This window comes from Salvelinus fontinalis, chromosome 7 (genome assembly GCF_029448725.1).
Source record: "Salvelinus fontinalis isolate EN_2023a chromosome 7, ASM2944872v1, whole genome shotgun sequence".
Lineage (NCBI taxonomy): Eukaryota > Metazoa > Chordata > Actinopteri > Salmoniformes > Salmonidae > Salvelinus > Salvelinus fontinalis.
The window spans coordinates 49,846,506-49,870,220 of record NC_074671.1 but is presented as its reverse complement, the minus strand read 5'-3'; the positions used below and the strand labels follow the sequence as shown (position 1 = coordinate 49,870,220).

The 23,715-nt window shown below is 45.2% G+C and overlaps 1 protein-coding gene across 2 annotated transcripts; it reads right to left on the bottom strand.

The window, feature by feature from the left end:
- Window positions 1-57: 57 nt before the first annotated feature.
- Window positions 58-23,659, bottom strand: pla2r1 (phospholipase A2 receptor 1). Of its 2 annotated transcripts, none has more exons than XM_055929609.1 (28): window positions 23,327-23,659; window positions 21,367-21,747; window positions 19,434-19,607; window positions 19,138-19,302; window positions 18,753-18,866; window positions 18,297-18,449; window positions 15,778-15,972; window positions 15,310-15,467; window positions 15,116-15,226; window positions 13,337-13,449; window positions 13,040-13,212; window positions 11,848-12,056; window positions 11,439-11,584; window positions 10,680-10,900; window positions 10,167-10,202; window positions 9,843-10,003; window positions 9,226-9,290; window positions 8,886-8,989; window positions 8,506-8,642; window positions 7,414-7,671; window positions 7,043-7,187; window positions 6,474-6,709; window positions 3,659-3,836; window positions 3,400-3,534; window positions 2,855-2,977; window positions 2,330-2,506; window positions 2,030-2,065; window positions 58-1,878 (listed from the first exon to the last, which is right to left on the bottom strand). In XM_055929609.1, the coding sequence occupies exons 1-28, from the start codon at window positions 23,463-23,465 to the stop codon at window positions 1,661-1,663; spliced, it is 4,461 nt and encodes a 1,486-aa protein (XP_055785584.1). In that variant the 5' UTR covers window positions 23,466-23,659; the 3' UTR covers window positions 58-1,660. The 2 variants fall into 2 exon arrangements, with proteins under 2 accessions (XP_055785584.1, XP_055785585.1); XM_055929610.1 differs by having other exon boundaries at window positions 6,567-6,709.
- Window positions 23,660-23,715: the final 56 nt, after the last annotated feature.

Sequence of the window (23,715 nt, the reverse complement as noted above, 5' to 3'; positions counted from 1 at the left end):
AACGCAGATGACTCATTTCAAATTAAAAGTAGTATATAGCAAGACACAATTCAGATACAACGTGGATACAGCTTTAATTTATTTACACTGAAGGCACATAGCATGTGTTATGACCATTATCAATAAAAAATAACAAAAGACAGTAAACATTTTCAAGCATCCGTGACATCCTCTTGCATGTATTTCTTTCCACACAACAGAAAAACCTACATCAACATATTTCATATCTAATAACTCTGTGTGCCCAACATAGAAAAACTACAACTGGTAACACAGCAAAGACTACCTCATAACAAACAACCCACACATAAGTCTACTTAGAATACTGAATTCATTCTCAAAGAGCTACCATTTACATAACAGCACTTTGTCATCATTTTTGTTTCATCAATAAAAGTTCCTTTACTCCTACATTTTGACAGATGTGTGGACCAAATGAACAAAATGGAAGTGAATGACAAATATTTTTCTCGTGACGATAAATAAGAAAACATAAATAAATGCCCGCATTTTTCTCTTTACTTTTTCTTCCCCTTCTTCTTACGAATATCATGTATGTACTTATGAGCTACTTAAAAAATACTGTGAGGGTGTGAGTGTGTGTTCTTTGTTATGAAAATACGCAACCGGAATGCACATAAACAAACAGAAAAAAACTCTAAACTAAAACATAATCTTTCCGTATTGCATTAATGGAGTTTTGTGCAGTAAAGTGCTGACAAAGAAACACCGTACTTTAATGACACTTTTCGATTTCAAAAAATTGATTTGGGGTCTCATTTCTGTTCATAAATATAAAATACATAGAAGACGACTTCAGAATGTATTGCAAAAGTATGACTTTTGTCTTTGCTGTAAAGTACAACTGAATCGCCGCCGTTGTTATCTTAAACAAGAAAATAGTTTTGGTTCCTGTACACGGCATTACAGAAAACTAGTCTTCATTGTGTGAAAGACTTGTACTCACAAATACAGTGGGTACCAGCGTTAGTGGGAGCAGTTGGCATTGTACCATAATAACGAAACTGCAAGTTTACAGTGCAAAGAATATCTATCGACTTTCAAACGCATACATTAGAATGTCAGCACCTTTCAAAGTACTTGGGGTAACAGCACTAATCCTTTGTAGACAAAACTTACTTCACATGAAGATGCACTCCCTCACTCTCAGCCACACGATTGGTCCCTAATTCATCAACTACTTTTATAAAGCATAGGAGGTTGGTGGCATCTGAGTTGGGGAGAACGGGCTCCTTTGTAATGACTGGAGTTGAATTGTATCAAATAAATCAAACATTATGGTTTCCAGATGTCTGATGCCATTCCATTTTCTAATTTCCTGTCATTATTACGAACAGTTCTCCCCTCAGCAGCCTCCTGTGGATTAAAGTGGATAAAGCTAATTGGGCTCTGACATCCTTCTCTAAGTTCCCTTGCTGTGGTCCATGTCAGAATCCACAGAGACATACCAATGTTCAGTCATACAGAGAGTTCGGCCCATTCCCATGCTTTACCCAACTTTAGAGAACACCACCATTTTGCTGTCTCCAATAAGTCCTATAGTGCATCTGAAAAAGGCACCTTATCCCCTATATAGTGCACTACTTTTGACCAAAGCAGTGCACTATATAGGGGAACGAGTGCCATTTCGGACACAGCCCTATTCTCCAGAGTGAGCTTCCAGATCTGCGATGAGAACATTTCCATCGGAGTCTGTGGCCTGGGAACTAGTATGTCTGTAGTACGCGTTTCCCAGGGACGGCAGTCTGCGGAAGCGCGTCACGTTCCTCTTGTAGACGAACCAGAGGACCGCCACCAGCACGGCGAAGATCAGCATGGCCACCAGGACTGCGGCTGGGACGATACCGTGGTGCAACCCTGGAAGAGGCACAGAGGGGTGAGTTTACTGGACATTGAAGGTTCTATTAGTCATGGTAGAGGCTGCTCCCAAATACCTTGAGTTGCCAAATTATTAGAATGCAAATGAGAAAAACAGCATAACTGTTAATAGCCTCAATTAAATACCTACCATTTAGTGGCGCCACTTCTACCTCAGGGATCATATCTGCAAAGAAGGCGATCTGTTTAACTTGACTGATCTATAGAATACATACATGTACACTGTACAAACGCATAACACAAAGCTTTGTCATAATGGCAGTTGGAGGCTAGTGAGAGGCTGCACTTACACAGGTAGCCCAATTCTGATATTTATTTCAAATATTGTCAAAAAGATCTGATTTGATTGGTCAAAAGACCAATTATTGGCACACGATCTGATTTGATTGGTCAAACCTGTGTAAATGCAGCCAAAATGTCTCTACTCCACCTGAGTTAGTTTTGCAGACAAAGCCCAGTCTGTCAGTGCACTGAGAGAGGAGCCACATCCCATCAGACACCCTGGTGGACACACAGGTGTCTGCTGTCAGCAGGCTGGGGTCTGGGGCCCTGAAGTTCCAGTTGGAGTAGTCCATAGGAGAACCATCGAGCAATGCCATGGAGCCCGCTAAATTGGACCGGACAAAAATAAAATGTTTAATAAAGAAGTTGTGAATTGGTTCATTCGACCCCTCTCCTTCCACCCTACAACGCTGCCCCAGGTCATTGCTGTTTTTCCCCCCGGTGCTTCTATCAACTCACCAGCTAAAACACTAAGTCAATAAATAGTATCAAAATACGACTTGAAAAATGTTGAAATTCCTTATGTTACTAACCCTATTAAGCTGTGTCTTATCCCAGTTCTGTCCGAAGCACTTACATTGTCTGTCTTTTGCCAGCTGTTGGTTTATACTGTACGCCAAACCAGCAAGCTGCTTATTTTGAAGAGAGGAAACTTGGGGAAGCATGTGCTTACTGTCAGTGTTGAAGAACATCCCCAGCCAGACGGTTTGATGTGGGAAGCCATGCGACCACAGCTGCTCCAGGACAAACCGGTTTTCCGTCTCTGTCTGTATGGTCAGGACCTCTGATGTGTTCGCTGGAAGAGGGAAAACCCCACCAGACCTTCATTATTACATGTGTGTTACTGAGCACGAAGAAGGCCATTCTCTGTGAATGGTTTGCACCCTCAGATCTATAGCTACAGTACAGTATTAACTACTAGAATGGAGCTAATACATGGATCCCATAGGGGGAGCTCTCACCAAACATTACATTTTGCACAATTACAACAGGGAGTCATCACAAGGAAATTCCCATTGAGAGAGATCCATTAAATCCTTGATCCATCCAAGACCAAATTGGCTCCATGGTGTACTGGAGACTTACCGCAGTCGGATGAAGTTGCTGAACTATGGACAGTTTTGCAATTTCCCCTTATGTGTTAAGGTTAGAATTTGGGCAGGGGAAACTGATCCTAAATCTGTGCTTGAGGGCAACATCTGCCGAGAGTTCCTATACCTTTGTGTTTGCAGTGCTCTCTGGCCTCCTCCAGGGTCAGTCTCTGGACCACGGGCTCAAAGCTGTAGCAGCTGGCGCCAAACCTCACCCACGTCGATGGACACACAACCTCGTAGGTGGTGAACGCATTACTCTCTATGGGATTTTTTTTTTTAGAAAAGCAGTATTGTGCATTTGAAACTCTTGAGGATTGACTAACAGCACAGGAAGCTTTAGTAGCCACTGTTTTATAATGTGCTAGGACCCAGGCTATACTCACTAGGTGGTGGGACATGGCACAGGGCTCCCTGGAGCGGCATCTCACAGTCGGCCCTCCTCCAGCCCCCGGTGACATCCATGTACACACAGTCCCCCAGGATGAAATCATCATCGTCGGCCGTATCCCAGTGGGTGAAGACCGTGTCACTGCCATCAGACCACTGGTAGTTGATCCCATCCTGTAGGGGCGTACAGTCACAGGCAGGGAGGAGGTGACACACACTCTCAGGGTGAGCCTACGTTGCTAAGGCGGGTTGCTAAGGGAGATGACGGGGTTATAGGTCATGTCATGCAACGGAGCAGAAAGAGTAGAGGGAGGCAGGTTCGGCTTGGGGGAAGTGTGGTGTTTATAGACCAATGTGTCTGGCATTGGGTAGAGCGCTGTGAATCAATTCTCTCCTTTCCTGTCCTCATTCCATATTTCACGAGCAAGACATTCCTTGAGTCTATGGGATCCTTGGATCCACATGTTGTGAGTGGCTTAGAATTCCTCCCAGCCGGGCTTGGTGGTGAAGAAAAACTAGTCCCATACCGTGTGAGTGAAGCACAAAAATGCGCCCCAAATGGCACCCCGTTCCCTACACAGTGCACTACATTTGACCAGAGCCCTATCGGTCCTGGACAAAAGTCGTGCACTATAAAGTGAATAGGGTGTCATTTGGGACGCAACATAGTTATGCATGGACTGTGGGCCAGGAGGAAAGCTCTGGGGAGCACACTGGACAACTGCATTAATGGGATAAGTTACAGGTTGACAAATTTCTCTGTCACAGGATATTAGCTGTAAGACATATATTGGTATATAAACACCAAACATACAGCGCATTCAGAAAGTATTCAGATCCCTTAAATAGTTTTTTCCCCCCTCATCAATCTACACACAATAAAAAACAGAAATATCACATTTACATAAGCATTCAGACCCTTTACTCAGTACTTTGTTGAAGCCCCTTTGGCAGCGGTTACAGCCTCGAGTTTTCTTGGGTATGAGGCTACAAGCTTGGCACACCTGTATTTGGGGAGATTCTCCCATTCTTTTCTGCAGATCCTCTCAAGCTTTGTCAGGTTGGCTGCACAGATATTTTCAGGTCTTTCCAGAGATGTTCGATTGGGTCCGGGCTCTGGCTGGGTCGCTCAAGGACATTCAGAGACTTGTCCCGAAGCCTGTCTTGGCTGTGTGCTTAGAGTCGTTGTCCTGTTGGAAGGTGAACCTTCGCCCAACTATGAAGTCCTGAGCGCTCTTGAGCAGGTTTTCATTAAGGATCTCTCTGTACCTTGCTCTGTTTATCTTTCCCTCGATTCTGACTAGTCTCCCAGTCCCTGCCGCTGAAAAACATCCCCACAGCAGGATGCTGCCACCACCATGCTTCACCGTAGGGATGGTGCCAGGTTTTCCCCAGACGTGACGCTTGGCATTCAGGTTAAAGAGTTCAATCTTGATTTCATCTGACCAGAGAATCTTGTTTCTCATGGTCTGAGAGTCCTTTAGGTGACTTTTGGCAAACTTTCAAGCGGGCTGCCATGTGCCTTTTACTAAGGAATGGCTTCCGTCTGGCCACTCTACCATTAAGGCCTGATTGGTGCAGTACTGAAGAGATGGTTGTCCTTCCGGAAGGTTCTCCCATCTCCACAGAGGAACTCTGGAACTCTGTCAGACTGACCATCGGGTTATTGGTCACCTCCCTGACCAAGGCCCTTCTCCCCTGATTGCTCAGTTTGGCCGGACGGCCAGCTGTAGGAGGAGTCTTGGTGGTTCCAAACTTCTTTCATTTAAGAATGATGGAGGCCATTGTGTTCTTGGGGAAAATCAATGCTGCAGACATTTTTTGGTACCCTTCATCAGATCTGTCCCTCGACAAAATCCTCTCGGAGCTCTACGAACAATTCCTTCGACCTCATGGCTTGATTTGTGCTCTGACATTTCCTGTCAACTGTGAGACCTTATATAGACAGGTGTGTGCCTTTCCAAATCATGTCCAATCAATTGAATTTACCACAAGTGGACTCCAATCAAGTTGTAGAAACATCTCGAGGATGATCAGTGGTAACTAGATGCACCTGAGCTCAATTTCGAGTCTCATAGCAAAGGGTCTGAATACTTATGTAAATAAAGTATTTCTGTTTATTTTTAATAAACGTGCAAAAAAATCTAAAAAACAGTTTTCACTTTGTCGTTATGGGCTATTGTGTGTAGATTGATGAGGAACAATTATTTCATCCATTTTAGAATAGGGCCGTAACATAACAAAATGTGGAAAAAGGGAAGGGGTCTGAATACTTTCCGAATGCACTGTATTCATATAAGAGTTGTAGAAATGTGAATGTGTGTATGTGAATAGAAAGTGCCCAAATGGGACTGAGTAGGCCTACTCTTGAATGGAGGAGATCAGATACATTTGGTGATGATATGGTGCAAACATGCTGGGAATAGTTACAGAGATGAAATCCCCACGCTTTGAAAGAATGACATGGACTGGAGAGGGAGAGAGCGAAAACATCCGAGTAAACAGACTGTCAGATGCACGTGGTCTCAGGCATTTCTGTATTTACAACATTACTTCATTGTGGCCATGCTGTTTGTAAAAGACCTCTAGCTAGTGCTCTTAGCTGTTTCCTTGCCGTGACGTAAATCTACTGCACGCACTCCTAACATCATCAAAGGTCAATTCATGCCACAGACCAACTTCGACATGCTTGTTAACGAGCATTATCTACACGCACACACGCTCACATGCAGACACACACACAGACAGACAGACACACACACACACAGCACAGACAGGTAGCAGTACTTAGCAATATAGTATAATACATACGTCTTGACTATACAGTCCAATCCAGTTGGGGAATGCCAATCTATTGACAAGGACAGTAAGGAAAGCCTGGTGGAAGGGGTCGGTAACGCTCACCAGCTCAGACTCAGACTCTAAGCACATATTCAGCGCCTCGTACCAGCTCATGTTGCCACGGGCAACCCTGTATCTGTGGTTCTTGTACTCGATATTGTCAGGGAGAGGGTGGAAGTAAGAGTGGGATGGGGGTTTAGTTGTGTCTGTTGCAGGGAAAGAGAGAGGGAGAGGAAAAGATCAGAGAGATTGTTTCAGGGAGAAGCAAAGGCATGGATTCGACCCAAAATCAACAGAAACACTCATTTCATTGTTCAACAATTCCTGAAGGGGATTTATCTCAGTGAGCAGACTCAACGGGTGACATTTTGAGAGCACAAAATAGGAAGCTATAACCAGAAACAACAGTTTCATTAATGAGGTAATACAGACATGATTGGTAATATCTCAGCTCTGGGATCTGGAAAATAGGCCCCAATGTGTCTGAATGAGGGGTGAGTGCGTGACACAGAATGCATGAAGACAGAGGGGAGTCCTACCTTGGGGTCTCTGACAGACAAAGCCATATCCACTTTCTGTGCACTTCTCGTCGAACCACTTCCCTGTCAGGTGGAAGTTGTGGTTGTTGGAGAGCACCGTGCACAGAGGATCGTCCCCGCCCAGGGGCCCGTTCAGCCACTCATCCTGCAGAGGAGGGGCGCCCACACACACACACACACACACACACACACACACACACACACACACACACACACACACACACACACACACACACACACACACACACACACACACACACATAGAAAGGTACACAGACACACACACAAACAACCCACCCCCCCCTAATCAATACACTATACAGAGAACATCACCAAACAAAGACAATATCTGATGTTTCATTTAACCTTACCGTCAGAGGGTTCTTGGGTTCTACAGGGGACCAATTGGTGTAGCTGACAGGTTTCCCATTGGTCCATTTCATGGTGTCCTCATCCCGTAGACCAATCCAAACGCCCACTGTACTGCCCTGGAGCAGCATGGTGATGTACGCTTGCTCGATCTCGTCTTGGATGGCGACCAGCGTGCCTTGGAAAGAGGAGCAGATAGACTGGGCGTCTCTCCAGGTCTTCCCCTCCTCAGAACGGTTGGGGAGGTGCAGCAGGAGACACTACCAGAAGACACACAAAACAAAGGGCAGAAATCTAGCGAGGTTTTGGTATAGTTCCACCATCTAGATTTTCCTTGTGCGGTGTGAAAGAAGAATTACGTATTTAACTGATCTATTTGATATTAATGGTTAACAATTAATATTTAACTAATAGTAGGACATTTCTGTCCTACTAGTGTCTGTGTTTTCATGGGCTCTACTCTAGTTCCCTGCAGCTAATCTGGGCGTGTGGTCACTGGAGATGGCTTGAGCTGACAAATGAGTTAATAGACAAGAATGTGTTTTACTAGAGATAGCTTAGGAGTAGAACAATCCCTCATTGTCTCGAAATCATCCTTGCATCTGGGAAACAAAGCCAGGGTGGGGTTAAGACAACAACCCACGTGCAGATAACGACAGGATGAACCCAGAGTGGCTTATGATGCTCCTTGGTCTGCATGGGGGGGGGGGGGGTGTTGAACCAACCATGACTGAGCATTGTTAGTGTCAGCTATATATAGTCCTCTGCATTTGTGTAAAGGTTAGGTTACTTGGTCCAACACTCAAGGGTGTGGGGTTGACCAGCCTCAATATTGCAATAATTAATCAATATTAAATAAAGTTGATTGTTTGAAAAGATTACCAAGTCTCTCTCAGTACTGAATGTCCACGACAACGGTCCGATGGCCAAGAGAAACTCAAATCAAATCAGATGTTATTGGTCACATGCCTAGACTTACCTAGACTTACCTGCGAGACCATTCCCAACAATTCAGAGTTAAAAGGTAAGACAAATATTTGCTAAATAAAAAAAGGAAATAGTAACACAATAAAAACATGGGAGATGAGGTGAACCTTGTGTCCGAAGTAGAGCCATCTCTCTGGACAGCCTCCGATGTGGTGAGGCTCTCTGGGAATCTCCACCACGGACACGGTCCGGCGCTTACATACGTGAGCATGGAGACCGCCACACTCACCCGCCGACCACTGACCTGTTGGTCACAACACGTCAAAGAGAAGTCAGTCATGGTATTTTTGTGTGTGTGTGTGTGTGTGTGTGTGTGTGTGTGTGTGTGTGTGTGTGTGTGTGTGTGTGTGTGTGTGTGTGTGTGTGTGTGTGCGTGCGTGCGTGCGTGCGTGCGTGCGTGCGTGCGTGCGTTAGTGTGTGTGTGTGTGTGTGTGTGTGTGTGTGTGTGTGTGTGTGTGTGTGTGTCTGTGCGTGCCTGTGATCTCACCTGAGATAGAGGACATGGTAACACACTGTTTCTGTTTCACTGGGGCATCATGGGAGCTTCCTTCTGCCCAATTCTGATAATCCACAGCGGATTTATCACTCCAACTGCACACACACACACACACACACACACACACACACACACACACACACACACACACACACACACACACACACACACACACACACACACACACACACACACACACACACACACACACACATACACACACACACACTCCTATTACACCCTCCCCCCACACTAAAGAAACAGCATAATAATAATCCATTGAGTGTAAGGTAAAACGCAGCATTGAATAAACTACAAAAAAAACACTTACCTGAACTCTTCCCTCACGAGGACTGTGGACAGCCCTATCCACCAGTCAGTCGACCCCAGAGAGAGCTGAGAGAACCAAGAGAAGAAAAGGAATGCTTAGCTCACTCGTTCAAGGCCTATTACCGTCCTCCTGCATTCTGCCCTCGCTCCAGTGAAGGGTCAGCCATTCAGCCTCTTTCACGCCACGAGAGCCCATTCAGCCCCTCTCCTCAGCCTTGGCCTCATTCAGCCCCTCTCCTCAGCCTTGGCCTCATTCAGCCCCTCTCTTTGGCCTTGGCCCCAGCCTCTGCTGTTTTATCCACAGCTCTGTCCTTTTTATAGCCTTCAAAAGCCGCTCCACCAGAGGGCCCTTCAGTTTGATCCAAGACGCTGAGCTGTAGTGAAACAAGGCCCTTTATTTTGTTCCTGTACGCGAGGGCACGAATGTGCGAATGTGTCGTCGTGTGTGTTTGTATGGTTGTGTAAGAGAGAGAGAGAGAGAGTGTGTGAGGGCACTTGTGTGTGAACTGTGAATGTACAGGCGCGTGTGGGAATGAGGGCGCTCGCGTGTGAATGTCTCGGCTGGCGTGTGTGAACTCGTGTCGGCTTGTGTGTGTGTGTGTGTGTGTGTGTACAGACCTTCCCCATGCGCTCTCTGATGAATCGGAGCTCCTCTTTAGAGTGGACAGACAGCAAGTGGGCGCCCATCATCATACAGGCCAGGTTAACACTCTCCCAGGGAAAAGGCTGCCTGGCCAGCAGATACTCTGCGCCTCTGTAGAACACCCAGGGCTCGTTCTCTACAGGACGGAGGAAGGTTAACACAGTCACAATCACACAGTCCCTCTCAGAGTGACAACTGCAATTGATATCCCAAATAAGCATATAAATGTAATGACTCAATAAAATACATGAAAAATGTAAAATATAACAAAATACATCAAAAGGAATACATTTACTTACGGTCGTTATACCAGTAGGGTTTGTTCAGCTCCATACCTATCGAGACAAATAAGGCAGACATTCTTATTGATAAACCTTTCAAATCGATAAGAATACATCACCAAGCAACTTTGAGATTTCAAATGCTCCATACATGATAAAGGCAGCTCCCTGCACCTCTCTGATTCAGAGGGGTGAAATGCAGAAGACACATTTCAGTTGAATGCGTTCAGTTGGACAACTGACCAGGTATCCCCTTTTCCCTTTACTGTATATACAGTGCCATTGATGGTAGAAGAGGTGCGCCCCCCCCCCCCCTTACTATCCCTTACTGAAAAACCACATGGATTCACATGAAATGTACATGTTGTCACGTTAACATCACACGAGATCACGTGATCACATGAAAACATGTGTTTTTGGAACACTTTGCGGGTTCACGTGAAATTCACGTGGTTTTTCCTGTAAGAGACGTACTCTAGGCAGAAAGGCTTTATATCAATCCAACCCGTTAGTTATTATAATAGTGATTACCTCTGGGAACCTTGCAGATCCACTCGTGCTTGGTGTCGCAGGGCTGTGGCAGGAGGGCGTTGGTCAGGTCGCTGTACACGGCACAGCTATGTCTGTCATCCTCCTCGTTCTTATCCTCTACGAAGGAGGACACCACGGGGGTCCCGTCAGACCACTCCCAAGCTCCTGCTGACTGGGGGTCTCTCTTATTCAAGCCCACCCAGAACCAACGACTCTCTGTTCTGAAAAAGAGGAAGAGTAGAGAGAGAGAGAGAGACAGAGAGAGAGAGACAGAGAGAGAGAGACACAGAGAGAGAGAGACAGAGAGACAGCGAGAGAGACAGAGAGACAGAGACAGAGAGACACAGAGAGAGAGAGAGAGACACAGAGAGAGAGAGACAGAGGCACAGAGAGAGAGACAGAGAGACACAGAGAGAGAGAGAGAGACAGAGACACAGAGAGAGAGAGAGCGAGAGACAGAGACACAGAGAGAGAGAGACAAAGAGACAGAGACACAGAGAGAGAGACAGAGAGACACAGAGAGAAACAGAGAGACAGCGAGAGAGAGACACAGAGAGAGAGAGAGAGAGAGAGAGAGAGAGAGAGAGAGAGAGACACAGAGAGAGAGAGACAGAGAGACACAGAGAGAGAGAGGTACAGGTATTTTAGAAAATGTACAGGTATTTCCTGAATAAAATGTGTGTGCTTGATTCCCTGGGACAACACAGTATTATAAAAAGGGAAAAACAGGGGTGTAGGCTATAAAGCACACTAACTAACCCATCAAACATGGAGTGGAGGAGTCCTTTGACGAAGACCTGCTCCTTGTAGTGGTGGAAGCTGGCCAGCTGAGCTCCTAGAGCCTGGCAGAAGAAGTCAGCGTCTTCCCACGACCGCTTCATCAGAACCTTCTCGCTGTGGAACGCCTGAGGACCACAGTCAACAATGACACTACGTCGCCTTGACTACAGCATCTCCTTATCTGCGTTGGTTTTCAAGTGACAGCTAACGGGGCAACCTCTATCATTTGGAGAATTCCAGTGATCATGTCATACTCCCTCAGAGTGGTAGCATAAGCATTGCTTTTCACAACAAGTTAATAACTGAGGAAGACACGAGAAATACAGGAAAAGAGATAAAGGAGAAGAGATAGAATGGAGAGGGGAGAAGAGAAGGAAAGGCAGATGACCTTGTAACAGTGGAGCAGGCCGGAGTGTGATTCCCAGCCTGGAGGACAGGGGGCGTAAGCGTCAATATGGACTGTAGGGAACAGGACCTCCTGGTAACCACTGACGCTCTGTTTACACACTGACAAGGCCTTCTGGGATTTGCAGTCCTTCACTTCCCAGTGACCCAAGGCCTGGCCGCCTGTCATAGCCACACAGCCACCTGCACTGACTAGAGAGTGGGGCGGGGAGAGAGAGAGAGAAAGAGAGAGAGAGAAAGAGAGAGAGAGAGAGAGAGAGAGAGAGAGAGAGAGAGAGAGAGAGAGAGAGAGAGAGAGAGAGAGAGAGAGAGAGAGAGAGAGAGAGAGAGAGAGAGAGAGAGAGAGAAAGAAAGAAAGAGACTGGGCTGTGAGAAACAGATCCACAACGCCAAGCTAAGCATGCACTGGTTAGAGTGTTGGCACCACAGTATTTTATTAACTAAATGATGGGAATTCTACTTCAAAATCTTCCTGCCACTTCACCATAGCAACAGCATGATTAACGATGCTCTCACACTGACTGAAGGAAGCTGAGATTGTGAAACCTAAATTACACTTCAACTCATTAATCATAGGCAGCATCCCAAATGGTACTCTATTCGGCTATTCCCTTCACTGTGCACTACTAAAGTAGAGCACTACATAGGGAACAAGTTGCCATTTGGGACTAAGCCACAGTGTGAAGTGAAGGGGGGGGGGGGGGGGGGGGTGAAGGACAGTAGACATCCGACACATCCACCTGGGGCTAAACTAACCCACAGCTTTGGCTGTATTTCTGTTCTGTCTGTTCTGTCTCAGCCCTATTGCTGCCTAAGTGGAGCTGGTCTGTGTGATCGAGACCACATGCCAGTGGGGGAAAAAGGGAAGACTGTTGACAGTGGAGTGGTCTGGAAGAACAGAGGTGAATAGAGGAAACACTCAATCCACGACGACAAAACAGTAGTGTTTACCCGGGAGACTATTGTTTATTGACATAGCGTAAGTTGAAGTTTGTCCCTATCCACTGATCCAGGGTCAGATTGGTTTCCTTACCCTACTGATTAGAGAGCCGTTGGAGCCGTTAGTATACATTGCCGGGTAATCTGACCCTGGATCTGTGGTTAAGGGGCAACTTCTACCTGGAACATAGAGTATAGGACGCTACAGTCCACCTCACCACGTCTCCCTTCCCTACCTGGCTGATGCCTATTCCAGTTTGTATAGAGCAGGGGTAGGGTGGATCCGTTTTGTCCCCCCAGCCAGCTGTACTCTCCATGGTTACCCTGGTCCTGTAGGGCCGTCCAGTAAAACACGCTACCGTTGGCTCCCATCTCACTCACCAGGCTGTTCAGAAAGGCCTGCTCAAACCTGCCATGGAGAGAAATCAACAATCATTCCTAAGAATGTATTCTTGTCACTATGAAATATGGGAGTTCCCATTTGAGGTGTGTAAGAAATGGTTAAGATGAGAAGTCTAAGTCAGAAATCAGACCTGTTTTCCACTGTGACCAGAGGAGCCTTGCAGTAATAACCCTTGACAGCGTCTTCATAGCTCTGCTCGTGGCTCGTCACCATGTAGCAAGAGTGGCCCTTCCGCTTCCAATCCTGTGGGGAAGACATACAGGTGTAGGATGTTAATTTGAGCCAGTTTGCTACAGTAGGAAAATAACCCTGCACAGCAGCAGGAAACGTGAATTATTATGTGGATTATAATCAAAAGACATTGTTTGTAGGGGTTGATCCAAATTAAAGTGGAAATTACAAACTTTACAAACCTTTTTTAACCTCGAATACACTACAAGTTTGCATTTGCTGCTGTGCAGGTACATTCGAAGGAACAAACGAGTGATCAAATGAAGATCCTACATCTGTATCTCAGCTTGATTAAATTCATTTAAAAAAATAAAAAAACATTATATGCGTGAATACCGCAGACACCATCCAGGAGTGAGAGCAGCCAAGACAATGCGCTGAATATACTGGAGTAGATAGACTAGAGGTGGGAGCCAGACTCACACATTACTCCATGTCTATACACACAGACACCTGAAAAGAATCTGGGCCGGTGTACAAGAATAGCAACAAGCTCAGGCGAGCTGGCCAAGCTGACTGGATTGTGTTACACTCCAAACATTCTGGCAGTAAGAGCCGCATAGTTTGGAATTAGCAGTAGACGGCAGTGGCTAATACAAGCAAACACACGTGGAGGATTGGGGTTAGGGGAACGAGGGGGGGGGGGGGGGGGGGGGGTAGGGCTATGACTGGGCCCATCTGTTAGGACTGGAGGGGGCTTGGGGGGGGGGGGCTTTGGGAAGTGTCTTAGGGACAGGAAGTAGTAGTGTTTTGACAAGTGTCCTACATTTCACTCCCACCTCCCCATACACACTTGATGACCAATCGCAGCCAACACTTGCCGACACGTGCGTGTAGAAGGAATGTACACCAGTTCCTCCGCGATGAAGGAGATTCTCTCTTTATGTTGTCAAATCCCTTTCCAACTGAGGCCGTTTTCAATGAACACAGCTCGGGTGATTGTGTGAATTTCACAACGTGGCCTGAATATAATCAAATACAGTCTCTGAAAAAAGATGTCCCATATTTTTTTAGTGCCTATTGATACTACACCTCCAGGGCTATTTCCTGTCCGTTTTAGGACATGGTGAGCAGTGAAACAGCCCTTATGAGTCAATCTGCTTATGTCCTCGTAAACAGAGGTCACAACACCCCATGACAGTCAGACAATACGTCATCTAGCTGTTGAATCAGCTCATTGTACTGAATGCAGAGCAGACTCGCCCTAAGCAGGGATCTGAACCCAACCAGGCTCTTTCACTGTAATGGTAATGCATGTCTGGATATGTGGAACGCCACTATTCTGACCACACAGCATTCCACGGATCCTCTGTCTGACAAAGGATGTATGGAGTCAACAATGCATGGTGCCATGAAGTTCTTCTGGAAACAGTTGGGTTAAGATTGATAAGAGAGCTATGTTGAATTTCAACTTCACCTTCCATGGATATGGCAGATATGCATTCTTCTGCTCGGGGCTAGGACATATGCAGCTCTGATATCTTGTAGGGTTGATTATCAGATCATCTATGTGTGTGTGTGTGTGTGTGTGTGTGTGTGTGTGTGTGTGTGTGTGTGTGTGTGTGTGTGTGTGTGTGTGTGTGTGTGTGTGTGTGTGTGTGTGTGTGTGTGTGCGTGTGTGCGTGTGTGCGTGTGTGCGTGTGTGTGTGTGTGTGTGTGTGTGTGTGTGTGTGCCTACCTCAGGACAGCCCTCGTCCCATGCGCCAGTGGGGAGTAGGGACAGAAGTCCTGCTCTCCTACACACCGCAGGGAGCTTCTCATCGCATGGTGCCAACAGCCAGTTCCCCTCCTAGGACAATATTCAGTCAAATAAAGATGACGAACCAACCGCAAACTGTAGTCATACGTGACAAATAATTCAGTTGACTGTACCGTTACGTCAGTCTTGGCACAGAGCTGACTGTTGCTATGGGTAGGATGGTGCACGTGCCAGAGAGTGAGGTCGACTGGGGAGCCGTCTGACCACTCCACAGCTGAGGACGAGAGCTTCTTTATCAGGCCGATCCACACCTCTGAGCCAGACCCTGAGACTACAGTACACACATATACATGTATGTAAATGTACACACACACACACACACACACACACACACACACACACACACACACACACACACACACACACACACACACAACATACTTAGTTGATTTGTCAACATTAAAAAACAACTACCTAAAAGACAATACCGTCCCATGATCCTTTATGATGTCCACACTATCCCAGAACAGAGAACACACTATACACCGTCCCATGATCCTTTATGATGTCCACACTATCCCAGAACAGAGAACCCCCTATATACCACATACTAGAATATAGAACCCCAGATCCAGACTCACCGTTAGCCAGCATGACCAGCAGCAGTTCTACATCAGATAGCGAGTGTAGGCTGGTGAGGTTGGCCCCTATGGAGTTACAGGCAGTGGAGGATTCCTCCCAGGTCCCTGCCTCAGCCTCTGCCAGGGCTTTGTAGCAGTAACGGTTGTGGGCCAGCCAGCCCTCGGAACACACCGTGCGGTAGTACTGCCAGTTATCTGAGGGCGGGTGACGGAGAGGAAAAGAGACGAGAGGTAAGGGTCCAATTCAGCACAAAAACATTAGCACCTGTCATTCTAAGATTTAGGGGTAAAGAGAGAAACGGTCCAAGTATTTGGTATTTTGGTATTTTATTAGGATCTCCATTAGCTGTTGCAAAAACAGCTACTCTTCCTGTGGTCCACACAAAACATGAAACATAATACAGAATGACATAATACAGAACATCAATAGACAAGAACAGTTCAAGGACAGAACTTAAATACTTTTTCTTTTAAAGGCACACGTAGCCTACATATCAATGCATACACACAAAAGAGTCATCTCGCATTGCCACTCTTCCAAGTGTCGTTCATCACTCTGGAGAAATATAAATGAAAGAAAGTAAATGGAAGTTCGGTCCGAGGTGGAAACATTCTCAAATGGAGGTGTACTACTTGAACTTGTCTAATAAGAACTCTCATCCTCCATTTTAAAACCCTTCCAGCGTGTCATGCCTACTGAATCGTACGCAACCTATGTTTTCTGTTATAGCCCTGTTCTAGCCCAGCGCGGAAGAAGCCGAGGTCAAGAGTTCATGTTCCAGGTGGAACCCAGCTGTTGAGCTGCTAGCCGAAGCTCCTCTCCCATTCTATTCGTAGGTTCATTCGAAAGACATTACTCACTGGAGTGACTCAGAACATCTACTGTCACTGGAATAAATAACAAGACTTCTATCAGGAAAATAACAACCGAGCTGTGCCCAAATGCTGACCTGTTACAGAAGGTTTTTCAGTACCATTCAACAGTTCTTGTTGGAGAGAACATCGTTTTGGAACATTACAGGTGGATAATTCACCAGACGACTCTCGAGCCAGACAGAAACAATTGAGTCATCCGTATCAACCAAAACAAACAGCCAAACGTTGCTCACGGTTATACAGTTTGACCTGTTAGAAAGGGCTGTTCAGAACTGTTAACAAGTACTAGTTGGAGACTGTGTATAAGCATATGACAAATTGGACAGCTCACCAAGCCCTCTTGAGCCAGACAGAGACAGCTGACTCAAGTACCAAACACAACCAAACTCTGTGCATCAGTCCCAAATAGCACCCTATACCCTACATAATGCACTATTTCTGACCAGAGCCCTATGAGCCCTGGTCAAAAGTAGCACACTATATAGGGAATAGGGTGCTATTTGGGATGCAGATTTATAATTCCCTAGGCCCTAGAGCCAGACAGACCTTTTTTTTTATCAGCTTCTACATGTAATCACTACCTACCTACCTATAAACCACAATGTAAAGAGGTTACTGTGAATCTGACAGTAGCTTACAGGCAGCTCGGTGGCAAGTAAAATTCTGTACGTCATATAACAGTAGACCTACTGTAATATAAATACAGTATCAAAGCAAGTACTGTGTAATAACACACAGTACAATACCTTAACATATACTATATTATACTGTATTATACTGTAAAAAAAATAATTAAAAAAAGTGAACGCTACCGTAATCGGGATGAATGAATGAATGGATGAATTCAAGAAATTCATTGAGGGGAGGGGTTTCTATTTCACAGCATTTTACAGTAGCAAGCAGGTTGGCTGCTAGGTAAAGTGTTCACACATTACAGTATATTAATTACAATTTGGTGTTTTATATCACTTACACTTCTAGAGGCCTTAACAAAGGCTTCCAAACTGGCAGTGACTACAGTGCAAAACAGAACAAAAGGATAAGGTTTAAGACTTGCTGCCACTCCAATCTGTCCCCTACTGTATCTGTCCCCTACTGTGGGGCAATATAACCACATAGGAGTTAAACTGCTACAGCATTCTCCCTTCCAGGTGCAAGAAATATAGCCTATTACAAGGCACGCCTCAAAATATGTTAATTAGCCAGAAACAACACTACCATGCACCCACTAGTGGTCTAAAGGTTTTTGGCACTCCAAAGATGAGGGACAGTACTCTATTCTGTGGGTTGGAATTACAGTACCATTCGAAATACAGCAATTCTATGCCCCGCCCACAACATTTTCACACAATGCACCATCATTTACAGTATGCTGCAGCAAAACATTTCATAGTATTTCACTGTTGAAAATACCCCTAAATTACTGTATAATTTACAGCTTTATGTTACAGTGCAGATTATTAATCATTTCTTGTAGTACAATGGCTGAGCACTGAGGCATCAATAGACTGAGCGCCAGTCTGTTTGTGCCATCATGCCAACTCTTTGTCTCTCATTGTCATGACAAACGCTGTTTTTCACAAACAGATATGCGACCAGGTTAGGGCCACAATATGAAACATTTAGGACCATTGACGTCTTACCTAGTGGCTCAGCTCTCCTGGTGTCATTGGGGGTCTTCTTACAGATGTAGGGTAGAGCAGACTCACAGGACAGACTCTGCCACTGGTGCCCCCCCGAGGCTGAGTTATACACTCCACACTGCCTGTTGTCCTGCAGAGGGCTGGGTGATAGGCCTGGGAGAGACCAACACGGGTAACGGGGGAGTTACAGGTAGAAAGGGAGAAACGTTGGCCTAGTTTCAAACACACATTTCTGGCTCCCACCACTGCTACAGCAGGAACTTCTTGATTCTCCCCGCTGAGATCCAAATGGACTGGACCGGTTTGAGCAAAATGGCCAGAAACTCCACTTCAGAGGGCTACATGAAGCTATTACATCTTATTACTAACGCTAATGCTGTTCATTCACATCTTAAAGGGGGAATCTGGGCCTTGGAGTGGGAATGAAAAGGCGGGAGAGCAGCTCAATTCTCTTACCCGAGGTGAAGTTAACCAAGACCAGAGGAGCTCCATCAGACCACTGCCACCCTGTTCTCTCACTCAGATGGTTCAGTCCGATCCACACCATCACCCCCACGTCAGCCAACCGCTCTGAAAGACACAGAACCACACACATGAACACCACTAACTCTGGGCAAAACGTCTTGTCCTTTCTCCAACCTGAATAAGCAAAACTATGAACACAAGTCCGTTTTAAGGCATAATACCGCACCCAAGAGTTTATAGTTTATACAGTTTATACCGTATGTGTAGCTAAAGACCATACCACCCACCTTGTCTCCTTTCCTGACTAAAAGTTTAAATAAAGCTTTAAATGTTTAGATAGAACTATTAAATATAGCGATAAAATAGTTTTATGTACCTCTGATGTACATCTGTTCAGTGAGGTCAGTGATGCTGAGTAGACTTCCTCCCTGGGCCAGGCAGGAGGAGTAGGCCTGGCTCCACGTCAGGATGGTGTACAGGTTGAACTGGTAACACGCACGGCTCTCCTGGTTCGAGTCCCAGAACGTATCGCAGCTCAACTCTGGAGGCAGAGACAAAGACATTTTGAATATTATCATGGTTGTGTTGTATCGAAGAAATTCGATCAAACCCACACTGTACAACAATACTGTTGTGTGTGTGTGTGTGTGTGTGTATATGAGTGTGCATCACCTTGACTGGGACAGAAGCCCCATTTCTCATCCTGGTCGTATCGACTGGTGGTGGCACACCAGCGATGGTGGTCCTCGCGCCCCTCTGCCGTGCACTCTGAGTACCACTTATTGTTGTATTTGAACGGCAGGGCACAAGGCATGCCGTGGGCATTACCCAGCAGTGTGTGGATCTCTACGGAGAAAAACATTGTCACCGCCACCTTCTTTGGGATCTTGTCCACGGTTATATAGATGAGTCAGTTTGTTTTCTTATGTAATTAATGAGCAGCATTTGCATGGCTGCATTAACATCAAACCAACTGTGCCTCAATGAAACTGTCGGTGTAGAAAGAGGTCAGTCAGTACATGTCACGACTATAATATACTATGTATGCTAGTGATGCGCGGGTTGACTCGTAACCCGCAGTTATATCCGGCGGGTGGGTTTAGTGTCATGAATTATTGTGTGGATGAAGGACGGGTTGAATAAAGAGAAAACGATGCATTAAAAATCCATAAATGTATCCTTATTATGCAATTCATATGTATAGACTACAATGAGGTTTGTATTTTATTTTGTTTTATCTGGCGTTAGTGTGCAGGCTAGCCTAAGCCTAAACATTAGGGCCTAACTGTAGAGCGCCAAATACGAACACCGATTGCCAGATGTTTAATTCGATAAGAAAATGGAGAGTTCAAATGAAATGGAGGGGAGGGCAAGAACAGGTGTCTAACGTTTGAGAAAGATTTGGTGAAGTGCTAAAAGTGGATTACAGCAGTGCCGGCGATGATATGCGTGATGATGGTGAGGCTCTATACAAATTTGAGTCACAAGACAGGGACTTCAAAATGGCGCGTCTAGGGAACTGTACTGTTCAGACAGGTTAAATGTGATAGCAGCTGAACTGGACACTGACTGTAGGTCTAGAACTTCTCATAGTCTAACAATGTTAACTTCTGCTAAATGAATTATTTATTGCAGTAAAACGATACACCGATAGTGACGGGGGAAAAAAAACGATACGGCAACATATCGGGATACTATTTTTGACGACTTATCGTATCGTAAGCAATGTTTTTGGAACAGTATTGAATTGCAATACATATAGAACCGTGAGAATCGCAATACATGTCATATCGGCACTTATGTATCGAGGAGGTCAAAGAGCTGGCAGTGTGGTGCCAGGACAACAACCTCTCCCTCAATGTGAGCCGGACAAAGGAGATGATTGTGGACTTCAGGAAAAGGAGGGCCGAACAGGCCCCCATTAACATCGACGGGGCTGTAGTGGAGCGGATCGAGAGTTTCAAGTTCCTTGGTGTCCACATCACCAACAAACTATCATGGTCCAAACACACCAGCACAGTTGTGAAGAGGGCACGACAACACATTTTCCCCCTCAGGAGACTGAAAAGATTTGGGTCATTTTAACAGCTTTTAATTTTCTTAAAACCGGTCAAACTGATGTAATTTGGAAATTCTGCAAATTGCATTTTCTCCCCGGTCCCTTAATGTCTTTGCTCTGCAAGAGAAGCAGAAACTAAAGAGAATAGAGAAAACAAACTTTATCGACGTCAACTACATTGAAGCATTTATTCTCTACATTTTTCTGATGATTTGGTCTTCTAGGGCAACAAGGAATGACAGAAGAGAAGCTGCACGTACAGTATCTAATTACAGACAAGTTCATTGACTGAAAAATAGCCTACCTAAATGTAAGGATATTATAAGCAGTAACATATGCCGATCTAAAAAGGCTTGTCAAAAAATCATTCCACCTTCTCTGACTGTACAGCGCTTTTTCTATATTTGCGGGTTAGGGTCGGGTGCGAGCCTCGGATTTTCAAGTTATCATATATAGTTGGGCGGTTACGAATGGCTTATTAGCAATTGCGGGCGTGTGCGGGTGAACAAACAGCTGACCCACGCATCACTAATGTTTACTACTTACCCTCATAAGGATAGGCACATGGCCCCTCCCCCGGTGTAGAGTACCTCCGCCACTGATGATAACTGGCCCTCTTGACCACCACCAGGCGTCCAGCCACGGACAACTTCAACTGGGACGCCCCGTACAACGTATTCCCATTGCACCTCCACCACAGGGTCCGGAGGGGTGAGTCACACTCGAAGGTGCCCAGGGGCTGGGTGGAGTCGCTGATGTTCAGGCCCAGACAGAGGCTGCTACCCAGATTGAAGAGGCGGTGGCGAGACACCCACTTCCACAGCATATGGCGGGTGGGCCTCTCACAGCTCTCCAGGACCAGGTTAGAGGAGGAGGAGGAGATGCAGCGCTTCAGCTGGGTACTCTCCATGATGAACAGACCCTTGTCTGGGAATAGAGGGATTGATGGATGAAAATGTAGGATAGTGGTGAAGAATAATAGCATCTTCTACTGTAAACTTTACTATGCTCTCTACGACACCAATATTGGTGTCTGAGCACTAAAAGGCCCTGTCTTAAGGCTTCCGTCATGCTTCGGTTCTGCTGGACCGAACGAGTGTGTTTGCATACTCCCTTAAAAGACCTTTGCTTGAAAAACGAGAAAAAGTACTGTTTGTCCAACTTGAGAAGCCATAGCCAGTATACACTTCCTCAAAACAGTCAGAATTGATAAAAAAAAAGAAAAGAAAAAAAGATATCTGTCATTAATTTTGACGTTTTTATCGAGATCTTAGTTGCGCAATTTTAAATCTAACTATGATGTTTGGTGCAGTATTTCTCAAGTTAAAAAAAAGTGGCATGAATACGAGTCATCTATTGTTGAATGGCAACAAACACTTTATTGAAGAATCCCTACTGTTGACCAATGACAGATGATGGGGCGTAAACTTCGCCCCCCGAACTTCGGCATGCCTCGAGAAACTGTTTTGTGTGCACGAACAGTCGAAAAAAAACGTGCCGAAGACCAAAACGCACAAAACTTCCCAAATGATCGTCATAATATATGCACGTATTGTTCCGAACTGTTTATTGTTCAGGGGCCTATCCGTGTCATTCTCTTATACACATGTCTGAAACAAGTGTGAATGTTTATAGGCTGCTAAAAATGTATTATTAGGCCTACTCATAATAACCTTACTATAACAACATTACCACTAGCCTAGATTGTCATATCCGATAAACATTTAAAGTTCAATGAGACTGGAGACTGGAGTTCAGGTCATGGCCAGGCCTACTCTCTGTGCCCAACCAAACAACATGTCTGAGCCTGTCTCTCTCTCTCTCGCTCTGTGTATGTGTGCCTAGTTAAATAAAGGTTAAATTAACATAAAATACAAATGTGTGTGTCCTCCTGTCATTCCTTTGGCATAATTCCATGACCCAATTTGAGCTCTCTCCTGTCTATACCAGGCAAACATGCCCTCTACAGCCTACAGTTGCTATACTGTACGAACAGTCTATCAATTACCTTTACCTGACCCTAATCTGTCCGTCCCTCTACCCATAACAGCATCAACGTTGATGTTTTATTCTTTCTGACCTGTCCAATCTGCATCAGAAGCTTCTGATGGTCACATGATGAGTCCATTCATTAATTGATCATGCATAATAAGGGCAACATGTTCTTATTACGAAACCATTTTGCAGTACTTCCAGATTACACAACAATTCAACTATCTTTTCTTATATTTTTTATTGTATTTTTCCATAATCGAAACCGAGAATAATATAACGCATCTCGCCATGCATCCAGCGGCGCAGTGCTGTAGCATACAGAAGCCTATGCAAATATCCTGTCTTGCACATAGTATTCCACACTTGCGTACACAGTAGTTTTTCTTATTGTAGACTTTCTTGTCCTGACTTGCATGACTGACCTATCATTTATAATTCTTGGCAAAAAAACTAAACAATAGGCTACTAGTGGACACATTTTGATGTTCGATGCAGTCTGAGCTGGACTTACTGTAGAGTTCGGAAAGATCTTTTTTCTCCAACACCACATCGTCTTCAATCACACAGTCGCAGCTATTCACAAAGACTATTGCAAAGATTAACAAGAGCACTCCTAAAGATTCTGTACAGCGTGATAAATATATTCTCATTTCGACGACAAGTTGCGGAATAAAAAGGCAGGAGTTGGAACATTCCTTGGTTGTTTTTCTCGTGAAGAACTTTCCGAAAGTTTGGGTAATCGCGACGTCACGGCCCAAGGTCTCTGCGGGGTAGTAAAGGCAGCATAGCCTACATTTCTTCCAGACAATTTTTGGGCGGGGATCGGCTTTTATGGTTTTTATACACGTTTTAGAAGAAAATTTCTAGTCTATTTCAAATAATACTCAACAACAGGTTTAC